The sequence below is a fragment of the Chlorocebus sabaeus genome, chromosome 27 (assembly GCF_047675955.1).
Source record: "Chlorocebus sabaeus isolate Y175 chromosome 27, mChlSab1.0.hap1, whole genome shotgun sequence".
Taxonomy (NCBI): Eukaryota; Metazoa; Chordata; class Mammalia; order Primates; family Cercopithecidae; genus Chlorocebus; species Chlorocebus sabaeus.
This window is the reverse complement of record NC_132930.1, coordinates 26,406,804-26,420,902: the sequence shown is the minus strand read 5'-3', so window position 1 is coordinate 26,420,902 and position 14,099 is coordinate 26,406,804. Positions and strand designations below refer to the sequence as shown.

General features: G+C 42.0%; 1 protein-coding gene across 3 annotated transcripts in view; it reads right to left on the bottom strand.

The window, feature by feature from the left end:
- The window catches only part of DHX15 (DEAH-box helicase 15), a 97,779-nt gene that overhangs the window by 46,179 nt on the left and 37,501 nt on the right, over window positions 1-14,099 (bottom strand). For 2 of the 3 annotated variants that reach the window (XM_038008648.2, XM_038008647.2), the window contains one exon: window positions 2,555-2,990. In XM_038008648.2, coding sequence (XP_037864576.1) covers window positions 2,555-2,860 — 306 coding nt within the window. In that variant the 5' untranslated portion in view covers window positions 2,861-2,990. Of the gene's footprint in view, window positions 1-2,554; window positions 2,991-10,665; window positions 10,898-14,099 lie in introns of those variants that run through there. The other variant, XM_008017742.3, reaches the window with a different exon arrangement.

Here is a 14,099-nt window from a genome sequence, read left to right as displayed (position 1 = left end):
TTCTGGCCAGAGCACATCTGCATTCCCTTAGCTCAACATGTGTCCTTGCTCACACTGTCCCTTTGGCTGACCTAGCTTCAATTCCTTACTCATGTGCAGTTATGTGTCTACTAAGCAGCAATGTGAAACGTCTTTACTGTAGGTCTGTCAAAAGTTAAAGTCATGGTCCGGTGCAGTGGCTCAGGCCTGTGATCCCAGCACATGGGAGGCCGAGACAGGCCAATCACTTGAGGTCAGGATTTAGAGAACAGCCTGGCTAACATGGTGAAACGCCGTTTCTATTAAAAATACAAAAACAATTAGCCAGGCATGGTGGCGCACACTTGCAGTCCCAGCTACTCAGGAGGCTGAGGCAGGAGAATCACTTGAACCCAGGAGGAAGAGGTTGCAGGAAGCCAAGAGTACATCACTGCACTTTAGCTTGGGTAACAGAGCGACACTTTGTCTCAAAATAATAAAAAAAAAAAGTTAAAGTTATTACTTTAGATTTTGTTTAGAGAATTTTTCTGACAAGAACAAATCACCAAAAAAACAGACTGGTTTTAATAGTTTGAGTCAAAGTTTAATAAGAGTATGCTAGGAAACATTTGAATGAAATTCACTCCTTAAACTGTTTGGTTTCCCTTCAAATCCCCCTGATGTGCTGCAATCCTAAGTATTCAAATATCTTTACCCCTCTAAAAGTCAAATGTTAATCCAAATAATCACAAACCTCATCTTGAGTTGACCTGACCTCCCTCTACACTAACCATCAATAAACTCATCTCTGAAATGAGGCTACCTATATCAGACCACAGAATAGCAGTATGAAATAAAACTTTAGATATAAAGACAAAGGTACAAAGTTTTAAACGTTGAGCCCACCAAAATCCACAACCCAACCCAGGACAATTCGCTAAACCTAAGTTTCTCATAAACCTAAACCTCATTTTGCTCATCTGTAAAGTGGTGATGAATGTCTTCCCTGCAGGATTATAGAAAAATGTAAATAAGCTAATACATGTAAAGTACACAGTGTCTGGCTTTACCCAAATGTCAATTAAATAGTAAGTTCAGAGTTACAGTCTTCCATGTAATTTGAAAATTCTTTACATTTCCGTAAGGTGATTTTTGAACACCCTAACATCAATTCTAAGTTTTCTTTCATTAAAAAAGAAAAATCGGCAAGGCTAAGGCAGGAGGATTGCTTGAGCTCAGGAGTTCAAAACCTCAACTCTACAAAAATTTTATTTAAAACTTAGCCAGGCACTGGTGGCATATGCCTGTGATCCCAGCTACTTGGGAAGCTGAGGCAGGAGGATCCCTTCAGCCCAGGAGGTTGAGGCTGCATTCATACCACTGCACTCCAGCATGGGTGAAAGAGACTCTGTCTCAACAACAACAATTAAAAAGAAAAGAAGAGAAGAGAAGAGAAGAGAAGAGAAGAGAAGAGAAGAGAAGAGAAAAATGGTACTAAGGCTCAGTCTGTAATAAAAGCTTCCTATTTTTGTTGCTACAGTACCTTCAAAATGTCTATGCACATGTAACTTTAGAAAAAGATAAATTGTGTATGCAGTATGTTCAATCTCTGCATGGTAAGACAGGTAATTATTAAATTAGCTTTAATACTTTTCTGATTTTTTCAAATTTTCTACAATGATCAGGGACCACTACTTTTGAAACCGAAATAAATTTTTAATTAATGGTTCAGGCTTAAGTGTATAAAGAGTTACTTCTCACTCACAGCAAGAAAATGCAAATTAAAAAGTACACTAGAATGCAATTTTTCACCTATTGGATTTGTAAAAATTCAAGTTCAACGATACGTTTTAATAGTTTCCCACATATGTTCTCATACATGCTCATGGAAAGGTAAATTAATACACTCCCTCTGGAAGGCTATCCAGCTTTCTGTATCACAATTACAAATGATCTTCTGACCCAGCAATTTCTGATTCCTACAGAAACACTTGCCCATGCAAAACAACCATGGGAAACAGCCTATGTCTATCAACAGGGGTCTAGTTAATAATAGCCCATCCGTGTTTAAAAAATATCCTAGATATATTACAAATAAGACACTAGTAACAGTGTTTAGTTCTATGGGGGGGACGACTAGATGGACAAAAGTCACGAGTATAGACTTTATATCCTTTTAGCACTTCATTTTTTCGAAAAATAGATATTTGCATGGCTCAAGATACTATATTAAATACAAACGACAAAAATCTACCCCAGTGGTTGATTTCTCCACCCAAGCACCAGAAAACAAACTGTGTGTCCCTAAATCTGTACTGTACTAGAGTCAAAATGGGTAGGAGAGCATCACTCTGCCATACTTAAGGTAACAAAATTTGAAAAGCGAGCACCACTATTTTCCCCTAGACTCAGGGGAGAGAGGTACTCTCCATAGGATTTCCACTCTGAAATTCAGAGTGCCAATTAAACATCAAAGCAGCTATTCTTCAAGATGTTCCATAGGACAGACAAGGGAAATGACCACCAGAATCAAATATGCAACATTTGCTAAACTTAAACATAAATGAAATATGTACCATGGTATACAGTAACTCACCTGTGTTGTTTTACCAGACCCAGTCTCACCAACCAGTACAAAGGACTGATGTCTAACCAGAATATCTGTAAACCTATCCTTGTATTCCCAAACAGGGAGCTGAAGCCGTTTCTTCAGAATATCATAGTATCGAGGAGTATGGGGTAAGTTGGTGAACGGATTAATGCACTGTGGAAGTGACGTGTGACCTGCATGTCCGGCGTGCGCTGAATGAGCAGAATGTGTCGAATGCGTTGAATGCGCTGAGTGGGTTGAATGAGCTGAATGGGAAGCTTTTAAAGGTGGTAATCCAGCACTGATAAGCATAGCATTCGTTGAAGCTCGCAACTCCTTCTCCTTTTCTTTCTCCCTCTCCCGCTCTCTATCTCCTCTATCGCGTTCTCGGTCTCGATCTTTAGACCGATCTTCACGATCCCGGTCTCGATCTCGATCCTTCCTAAAAACAAAAATTTAGAATTCAGATTCTGAATTTTAAGCAGAATGTTCATGTTAGTGTTATAATCACAAAGAGAGTAAATGTCCAACATTCAAGTGAGTAAAAAATCCAATGGATTATGTAACTATCAGAAATAATAAAAAATACCCTACAATTAAGGGCTTCTCATTCTCCACCACAAACATCTTTCCCTTCCTTGCTGATGCCTCACCTTCCTTAACTTTCAACGTAAGGTTACAAAAACTCAGTCTGCTGCAAGTAAAACCCCTCCTACTTAGACAACAGAAATCAGATACTGAGAGTAGGATGAAGAAAGGATAGGTCCAAATTGAGCAAAAGAAGATGGCATCTCAATCTTTCTCAAATTCTCCTTCAATATGTGAAGAGGTATTTTTTGCACTAAAAGTATATTCAGAAGTTAGCACAAACACTGCTACTGGACATAAAGACAACTCCACCTCACATTACTACAGTCAACAGTGGTGGGTTTTGCTCAATACTTTTATAATCCACATTTAATAAATTATTTTAATATTCCTTTCTTTGCCATAGGACAATGTTTGGTTGTAATGCAAAGCGAAAAGAGCGTAGTACAATGTTATACATAACAATATCTCAACTAATACAAATATGAATTACAGGACTGCAGAATTTTTTTAGTTATACTTTCCAGCACTTTCCCAATTTTGTTCAGTAAATGTATACTGTTTTATAAGAAAAACTGAAATTAAAACACTTTTATTCCTTCTTCCTTGTTTACTCTTGCATTTTAACCTTAACAGCAACAGTAAAAAACTGAAAGCACTCTATAAATCTATGTACCTTGGTCTACCATAAAATGAAACATAGTCAAATTAAAAATAAGCTTCAATGAATACTATTGTTTAACATGTTAAAATTTATGCAGGTAGCCACTCTATTACACTTGGGTCAATTTTAAGTAGTCAATTCTGGTATCTACTTCCAGTTATTAGAGATTGACCTTAATAAGTCATTTTAAAAGTATCTATGCTAAGAACTTCACAAGCAGAAGGGCTGCATGTTGCTCATATGCACTGTGGCTGAAAGCAGCCTCTGGGAGACTGGTGGTGGAAATAAAATAAAATAATCTATGCTTGTTCATTCTACTAATCCAGTTTACTACAGACCAACTACTCCAGCAGAGAAACTTGGATGTTTAAACCCAGACTTGAAATAATCAGGCATGATGGAGCTATGACACAAGCCCCTAAACATGTCATTGTTCCTTACCCACAACACACAAAAGTACAAATTCCCTGTGCTCCAAGTACAGTTGTGTGCCATGTACAAATTTACTCAAAGAGAAGAAAAGCCAGATATATGCATATGTAAACATGAAAAGTGATTTTCCCCTCCTCTATCCCAATGTTCACCTACAAAACTCACAGAGCATACAAGCCAGAACTGTATGAAGCCTCTCATCTCACCTGGCATAAACAGAAAGAAAATCAATGGGAAAGAAAAGTCAACGGATAACTTAAAAAACATAAAATGAAGTCTCACAATTCAATACTTGAGAGTCTGGGCCTACCTTCCAAAATATGCCATCAACCATCTTTGCTTCTCCTGTTTCTGGCCTAAGGTGACTGTTAATTAAATAAGTGTTTACATTGCTCCAAAATGCCAATGAGGTGCAGTTTACAATAAGAGTACACAGAAATGTACCCAGCAAAGTGAGAAGCACTGTACTCACATATGGTTCAAATACTAGACATCTTAAAGATCACGGAACATACAGCTAGAAAAGAACTCTTAAAGCACATCTGGTCTATACAAAAAGGATTCATGTTTCTAGTATTCACTCAACCATGGGGGAAGGAGGAGATCACAAAAAATAATTGAAACAATTTTCTTTTTTTTTGAGATAAGATCTCGCTCGTCACCCAGGTTGGAGTGCAGTGGCTCACTGGATCATGGCTCTCTGCAATCTCCAACTTCCGGGTTCAACTGGTCCTCTTACCCGAGCCTCCCGAGGAACTAGGACTACAGACAGGCATGCACCACCATGCCTGGCTAATTTTTTATTTTTGTAGAGATGAGGGTCTCACCATGTTGCCCAGGATGGTTTTGAACTCCTGGGATCAAGCAATCTTTTGCTTCAGCCTCCCAAAGTGCTGGAATTACAGATGTGAGCTACCATGCCCAGCCTAGAAATTTAATGATTTCTATATTAATCATTAAAGTATAGAAATTTAATGATTTCTATACTTCTAGCATAGTACTAGGTAATTAAGACAAGGACCTAACCTTTCAAGAGTTACAAAATTTGGGGGAAGAGCGGTGACAAAGTAAATCATGTATTACATATTGCCTTAGTTTGTTAAAGTAATACCTATACTAACAAAGATTTTTTCAGGGGCCCACTTCATCAGAAGCTTCATTACCAAACCAAACATAGGATGTATAAAATACATTCTAAAGATAAAAAGGTTAGCTGCTGATCAAGCAATGGGGACAGCTGTGGTATTAAAAGGAATGCTGGAATCACAGTTGTAAGACACCACCTCAATTTACTGACCTGCAAAATGATAAGCATTTTCAGATACTTTCAGTCTCAGATTAAAGTAAGAAAACAGGGAGGATGCAGGAGGCAAATTGAGCCACCTAGAAATGTTGCTTATGGCTCAAACTACCTACCTTCAATGAGAGAGGTAGGATACAAATGAAAAGTCAGTAAAGGGGGGAAATCAAACCCTCCACTTCATAAATATTTATCAACTATTGTGCAATGTTTTCTTTTTTAAACAGGTATTTTTTATGATAAAGGAGTTTTGTTCTTAAAAGTTTACTAGTTGATATACAAGGGTTTTTAAAAACTGGTATCAAGTCAGTGTTTCAGACACAGCCACCACGCTAGCAGGGAGAGAGGTGATATGACACAGTTGTTTAACATACTGTTCTGTACTGTGTCTCAGTTCAATCCTGGCTCAAGACTTAAGGCAACTATAGGATCACAGTTATTTCTTCCCTCACCTATAAGATGTGGCTATTAATATGTCTTGTAGAGTATCAAAAGGATTAAATGAGTTAATGTATGTGATGTGCTTAAAGTGTTGTCTGGCACACTGCAAATGCCCAACATTGGTGGTGGTGGTGGTGGTTATTATTATTATTATTCTGAGATAGAATCTTGCTCTGTTACCAGGCTGGAGTGCAGTGGTGCAATCTCAGCTCACTGCAACCTCTGCCTCCCTGTTTCAAGCGATGCTCCTGCCTGTCTCCAGAGTAGCTGGAACTACAGGTACGTGCCACCACACCCCACTCATTTTTGTATTTTTAGTAGAGGCGGGGTTTCACCATGTTGGCCAGGATGGTTTCAATCTCTTGACCTCATGATCTGACTGCCTCGGCCTCCCAAAGTGCTGGGATTACAGGCGTGAGCCACCATGCCCAGCCAATATTGGCTATTATTAGAGAACTTTTTAAAGTTCTAATATCATGTTATAATCCCACATGGAAGGCAAGACCTGGTGACTCACGCATGTAATCCCAGTGCTTTGGGAGGCTAAAGTGGGAGGATCACTGGAGGCCAAAAGTTTGAGACCAGCCTGTGCAATATATTGAGACCCCATCTCTACAAAAAACTTTAAAATTAGCCAGGTGTGGTGGCATAGCTGTAGTCCCAGCTACCTGGGAGGCTGAGGTGGGAAGATCACTTGAGCCCAGGAGTTTGAGATTGCAGCGAGTCATGATCACACCAGAGCACTCCAGCCTGGGAAACAGAGGAAGACCCTATATCTAAAAAATGAAAAAACAAAAATTCTACAGGGAATAACAACAGGCATTGAAGTACTGCTAATGAAGATGTAAACTGGTCATCAATATCATGATATTTTAAATAAGCATTGCTTTTTTTAAAAAAAAAAAAAAAAAGGCAGAATCTCACTCTGTTACCCAGGCTGGAGTGCAGTGGCACAATCTTGACTCACTGCAACCTCTCCCTCCCAGGTTCAAGCAATTCTCCTGCCTCAGCCTCCAAAGTAGCTGGGATTACAGGGGTGCGCCACCACGCCCAGTTAATTTTTCTATTTTTAGTAGAGACAAAAATACGTTTTACCATGCTGGCCGGGCTGGTCTTGAAATCCTGACCTCAGGTGATCCATTCACCTAGGCCTCCCAAAGTGCTGGGATTACAGGCGCTTAGCCACCGCACCTGGCAATAAGCATTGCTTTTTATCTGTCAATCTTATTTCCAGGAACTTCTCAAGGATGTGTGCAAATATGTATGTATAAGGATGTTCATCATACTTCTCATTTATAAAATAGCAACAAGTGGAAAACTTCCTAAACATCAATGAATAGAATACTGGTTAAGTAAGTGATGTCATACCTTTACAACTAGAGTACTATGGCAGCCATTTTTTTTTTATGTTTTATTTTTTTTGAGACGGAGTCTCACTCTGTTGTCCAGGCTGGAAGACAGTGGCGCAATCTTGGCTCACTGCAAGCTCCGCCTCACGGGTTCACACCATTCTCCTGCCTCAGCCTCCCAAGTAGCTGGGACTACAAGCATCCACCACCACACCCGGCTAATTTTTTGTATTTTTAGTAGAGTCAGGGTTTCACCATGTTAGCCAGGATGGTCTTGATCTCCTGACCTCGTGATCCACCCACCCTGGCTTCCCAAAGTGCTGGGATTATAGGCGTGAGCCACCACGCCCGGCCCATGGCAGCCAATTTAAAAGCATAATATATACCTACAGTTAATGACATTTCTGAGTGGAAAAAAAAATCAAAGTACAAAATGACACGTGTTGATCCCACTGATATTAAATTTTATAGCTCATATTTTTGAGTCAATACGCAGAGATCTTAAAAAATGTTCACCAAAACATGTTCTCCAAAGACGGAGATGAAGATTTTAGGGAATGCCTTTTTTAAACCTTTGAGTATGAACATTTCCTATGTTCCCGTGGTAAGTTCATTTAACCTCATCTACCATACAGGATTGTAGTGAAAATGTGTGTGCTCTACAAATGTTATCACGGTATTAACATATTAGCATTACTTTCCCATAAGTAACAGGAAAAAGTCTTATCAGGTGGTAATATCAAAAACCAACATCAAAATGAAAAACGTCCCTAACATGGAAAACTTTTTTCCATACTTCAACAGTAAGTTGTCTCTTGGTAATAACTGTATAGTGAAGACTCTGTGGGCTGACAAAAAGAAATGAGGCCAGAATACGCAACAGAAACCTATAACAACTTCACCTGATTTCAAAGTTAAAATATGTCAAGAATAAAATAAAGACTTATATAGTTGGGAACATTAATGTAAGTGAAATCTCCCACTGAATTACCTTCTCTTCTCAGTATTGGAGACATCCTATCTGGCAATGGAGTTTGTAAGACTGACAAGCTTATGCTCTCAGATAAAACCACTTGCTGACTATCAGGGCAAAAAAAAAAAAATCTGCAGGATTGCATGGCAGTCAACAAGTGACTTAAAATTATGGAGTATGAAAAAAAAATCCTGATGCTGATAAACACTGTTAAGTCCACTGTTAAATAAAGCCAGTTCTATGATAAATGGCACTCAAATGACATAGAAATGAGTATTAAAACTTCCCTCTACAATTTCTTATAACTTGAGCATTATTCCAAAGATGAACTCTTTATCCATAGGCAAATTCTAAATAATATACGAGGGAATCATAAAGCTACCATTAGACCCCGAAAGTCGACATGTTTACTAAGGGTATCTGTTTTTGCAAGAGATAGTACACAATTGCACATACATATGGTGGGACCACTAATCCCAAGGGAAGCATTTTAAAAGGTGCACATGTGCACAAATACAAATGAATTCATTCATTCCCTCCCAGAATATTTTGTTCCAATCTGACCTCCTGTTAGAGACATCAGTTCCAGATGACAGCAATTTATTTTTGCTTCAGAGAAATCAAGAACTAAGCGTTCCCTACTTTACCAACCCATTATAAATGTCATTAAAATAGGCTGTAATGAGTCTTAACTACAGTACTGAACTGTGTGCTGCTGAGTGAAAATGATAAAGGCAGGGTTCCAGATCCTGCTGTAAACTTGCCCAAGCCACCTTAACTGTTCTCCATTTCTCATTCCTTGAGTGGAGCTGTATAGTCTTTTTTAAGTTGCTCCCAGCTCTGAGAATCTGTGACATACAGCTCAGAGGCATTTAACGTTTTGTGGGGGGTAACGGTGGGGGACAGTGATACCCTAAGGAGAGTCTGTCTTACAGTGTTATTGTCTTTTTACAATGCCTAATATCACCAACTAAACAACTCACAAAACTGTGACATGCTTTTGCTTTGTATTGAATAATTCAACATATGGGAAGGTCTCAGAAAGTACATCCTATCCTGGCTTATACTCTACAATGACACTAAACATACCCCTAGAAATCAATTTCAATGAAGAACTTCAGCTGAAAATTTCAAAAAAGCTAGACAAGGGGACTTGACACAGTGATTCCATATCACAAGTACACAATAAAATGATAAAATTATGCAAAGTATTTGGATATTCGGGCTTTTGTGGGTTTTGCCTGAATTATCCAAATAGGTCTTTGTACTTCAGCAATGAAAACACACACGGGAAAGAAATAGATTTTCATAAAACTGCTTAAGTTAACTGCTAAATTCCTCTGTATCTTTAAGGAAAAGAATCTGGAACATCATGAGTTTGTGTAAGTATTTCAACTCTCAACCTCCACATGGGCGGTGTTTCGCCATAAATACTAAAAACACGTTTTGAACATGATCCCTGTATTTCAAAAGCTACTTATGAAGAAAAGTGGGACATGCACAGAAAATAAAAGATGAAAAAGAAAAAAAAAGAATGCCTTCTAATCCCTCCCCACGGGATGATGTTCGGTAACCAGTTTTAACCAAAGCAGGAAATAGAGGAGATGGCGGGAGCGTAGGCAGAGGGCGGAAGTTTGCTAGTATCTACTTTGAAGTGTTTGAATGGACCGAGACACGCTCTCTCCCGCCAAACTATAAACTCAGTCGCCCCAAAACACCAGCCTTCCAGCCCACCAGGTATTTTACTCCACCTTTTCCTTTCTCCCGGCAGGTCCTCTACTCCCACTTCCCCAGAGAACTCCCCATTTGCTGGCTTCTCTCAACTCCCGCCACCCCCACCCCAGCCTACATTAGGATCCACGCGCTGCTCTCACTTTCCGCCCTCCGCCTTTCCCGTCTGGAGTGCCTGGCCGCGCCCCCACTCAGGCCCTCCCCAAGGCCCCTCCGCCTGGGAAGTGCCTGGTGCCCTTGGAAGCGAATACTCCCGCCGCGCCCTCCCCCACTCTCTCCCCCGGATCCAGGCCTTCCTCGGGAACCGAGGCCACGAGGTCCGCGGTTCACTCCCGCCCCACGCCCTCGAAAGTGACTCCTGCTCGGTTCGGCCTGGGGGAGGAGGCGCCCCCAAGGCCGCTGCAGGCCTCTCCACCCTCCGGACTGGGCTGGGCACCGGCCCCGCCGCACGCAACTCCCCGCGCCCTTGCCGGGCCGAACGGGCGCCGCGCTTCTCCGACCCGCCGCTGGTGAACCCAGCCCAGAAAGAAACAAAGGCTCGGGCTCCAGGACCCGCTCGGCCAGGCCAGTCCCAGCCCGCTCCCTGCCAGGACCCCAACAAAGCCCGAGCTGCTGCCTCGCGCCCCCGGCCTGGCTTACCCATCGGTCCCCGCACGCTTCTTGCCGGAGGGGTAATCCTCCCCTAGGTCCAACCGGTGCCGCTTGGACATCCTCGCACTCTTCGAACGGGCGGTTATTAAGGAAGAAAGCTAGCTGCTGTATGGGCACAGTGGAGGACAGCCACTTAACTCTGGAGGACCCCCACCCCTCCCGCTACTACAGCCCACACGGTGCGGCCGGAACCAGGAGCTAAAATGGCGGCGGCGACGAGGGCTGGGCCTGCGCGCGCGCGCGCGCTTCCGCAGCGTGCGTGCGTGCGAGCGTGCGAGTGTGCGTGTGAGCGAGGTGCGCGCGCACGCCGCCCAAAGGCGGGAACTCCTGTCCCGCCCGCTGCCTCATTGGTCCGACCTTTCTTGGGTCTCCTCCCTCTTCCCGTAGCTTTCGCCTCCTAGGAGCGGTTGTTAGGAAAAGCCTGAAGGCCTTCACTTTCCATTTCAGTCTATCCTTGCCCTTCTGAGTCGAGAAATTGAGGAAGTCTAGTCCTAGTTAGGAAATCCTATTCGTCTCTATTACCCCGGCTTTAAGGGAATCTCAGACCCAGAGAGGTTGAGAAACGAAGATCGTACAACTAATAAGTGGCAGAGCCGGGATTGGAACCCAGCTATTTAGTAACTCCAGATCTGGAACTTGAGGCCACCCCGCTACTCTCAGTTGCAGTGAGGGACCGCGCGCGGTGGTTCACGCCTGTAATCCCAACACTTTGGGAGATCGAGGCAGGCGGATCACGAGGTCAGGAGTTCGAGACCAGCCTGGCCAACATAGTGAAACCCCGTCTCTACTAAAAATACAAAAATGAGCCGGGCGTGGTGGCGCACGCCTGTAATCCGAGCTACTCGGTAGGCTGAGGCAGGAGAATCGCTTGAACCTGGGAGGCAGAGATTGCGATGAGATCACGCCAGTGCACTCCAGCCTAGGCGACAGAACAAGACTCCGACTTGGGAAAAAAAAAAAAAAAAAATCCATTGCAGTGAGGAAACTGAAGTGAGAAAATGTTAAGGCTTGTCATGATCTAGTTTGCCCTTTTCTTGCCCAGCACGGACACCCATGCACTCAAGCTATAGATGTTTTTAGCTAGAATACAGAGAATTCGCAGTGAGGGCACAATTTGCTTTTTTGTTTGTTTTTTTGTTTTTCTTTCTGTGCCTATTAATGCACTTTCACAGTGTTAAATAACACCCTGCAAGGTAGTTGTTATTTTGCAGACATGGACGCAAAGGCTGCAGAAGGTTAAATCTCACGGCCATAAGGGCTGTACCTAAAGCCGTAACAAGGAGGTGGGGCAAGATAACTCTAAGGAATTTTGTGGATCTCTCCCCGTAGAATCTCTCTGCTTCCTCAGTTGCATTCGTTCCCAGAAGAAATGCACAAGAAAAGATCTGTGGACTATCTGCAGCAGGGTGATCTCTGTTGTTCATGGAATGACTTGGTTTGGCTGCCGTGGAAGATCATACTCTGGTTCTCATCAAAGTCTCAGGACTGCAATTGCTAGGATTAAACACAACTTAAATACTGCAACTGATGAGGGGTTGGTTGGTTTGTTTTGAGACAGAGTCTTGCTCTGTCGTCCAGGCTGGGGGACAGTGGTACGATCTCAGCTCACTGCAACCTCCGCCCCCCGGGTTTAAGCCATTCTCCTGCCTCAGCCTCCGTCGTAGCTGGGATTACAAGCTCCCGCCACCCCGCCCGGCTACGCGCCCGGCTAATTTTGGTATTTTTAGTAGAGAGGAGGTGTCGCCATGTTGGCCAGGCTGGTCTCAAACTCCAGACCTCAAGTGATCTGCCCACCTCGGCCTCCCAAAGTGCTGGGATTACAGGCGTGAGACACTGCGCCCAGCCAGCAACTGATAAGGAGGGTTTTTATTTGTTTGTACCAAATCCACATGGCAAAGTCAACACAAAGAAAAATGAGTATCTTTTTCACTTGTCAAATATTCAGTACAGCTTTCTATCGTAAATGTACAGTAGTCCCCACTTTGTCACTGGTTTTGCTTTCACAATACAGTAAGATATCCTGAGAGAGAGACCACATTCACATTGCTTTTATTACAGTATAGATGCTCCTTGACTTATGATGGGGTGATGTCCATCATAAACCCATCGTAAATTGAAAACATTGTAAGTTGAACATGCAGTTAATATACCGATAAACCCATCGTAAAGTCAAAAAATTTTGTCAAACAATTGTAAGTCAGGACTGTCTGTATATTGTTATAAATGTTTTATTTTTAGTTTTTAATATCTTAATGTGCCTAATTTATAAGTTACACTTTATCATAATTATGTATAGGAAAAATCTGAAAATGATGAGTTGGCCTATTATCTGTGGGTTCCTTATCCCTGGATTCAATCAACTGCAAATCAAAAATATATTTTTCTTTAAAAATGGATGATTGCATCTGTACTGAACATGTACAGACTTTTTCTTGCTCTTTTCTTTTAAACAATACAGTATAACAGCTATTTCCATAGCAATTACATTGTATTAGGTATTAGAAGTGATCTAGTGATGATTAAGTGTACAGAAGAATGTGCGTAGGTTATATGCAAATACTGTGCTATTTTATATCAGACACTTGAACATCCATGGACTTTAGTGTTGGCAGTTTCTCCTGGAACCAATCCCCAATGGATACTGAGGGACGATTATATTGACTTTTTTCAGATCATGATGTGTAATCACTGGATTGTAAACCTGCAAGAATTTCCATCTGATTTTTCTCTTTTTGCTTAATTTTACAAATGAGGGAACCTGAACCCCTAGGTCTTATCAAAGTTCACACAAGCAGTTGGTATCGAAGTCAGAATAAAATACAGATTTCACTTCAAGTATTAAAATCCCAGTCTTCAGGTTTCCAGTTTGATGACTACCATAAAGTGCTCTAAAATTTTGGAGAAATAATCAGGGAAAAAAGTTAGAATTCCACCTGCAGAAGTGCTCCACTCTAAGAGATGTCAGCCTCTCATAAATGGTAAAAGAGGAACTGAAATCAAGGTGATGAGACTTTTCCCTTGGGCCTAGGGTATAGCTTAAAAAAAAAAAAAACATAACCTCATCAGTTGTGTTGTGACCTGAATGATTAAAGAAAGGCCCTGGGCAGGTGCAGTGGTTCACACCTGTAATTCCAGTACTTTGGGAGGCCGAGACAGGCAGATCACGAGGTCAGGAGTTCGGGACCAGCCTGACCAACATGGTGAAACCCCGTCTCTACTAAAAATACAAAAATTAGCCAGGCGTGGTGGCACATGCCTGTAATCCCAGCAACTCGGGAGGCTGAAGGCAGGAGAATTGCTTGAACCTAGGAAGTAGAGGTTTGCAGTGAGCCAAGATTGTGCCATTGCACTCCAGTCTGGGCAACAGAGCAAGACTCCATCAGAAAGATGGAGAAAGAGAGAAAGAGAATGCGAGAGAGAGA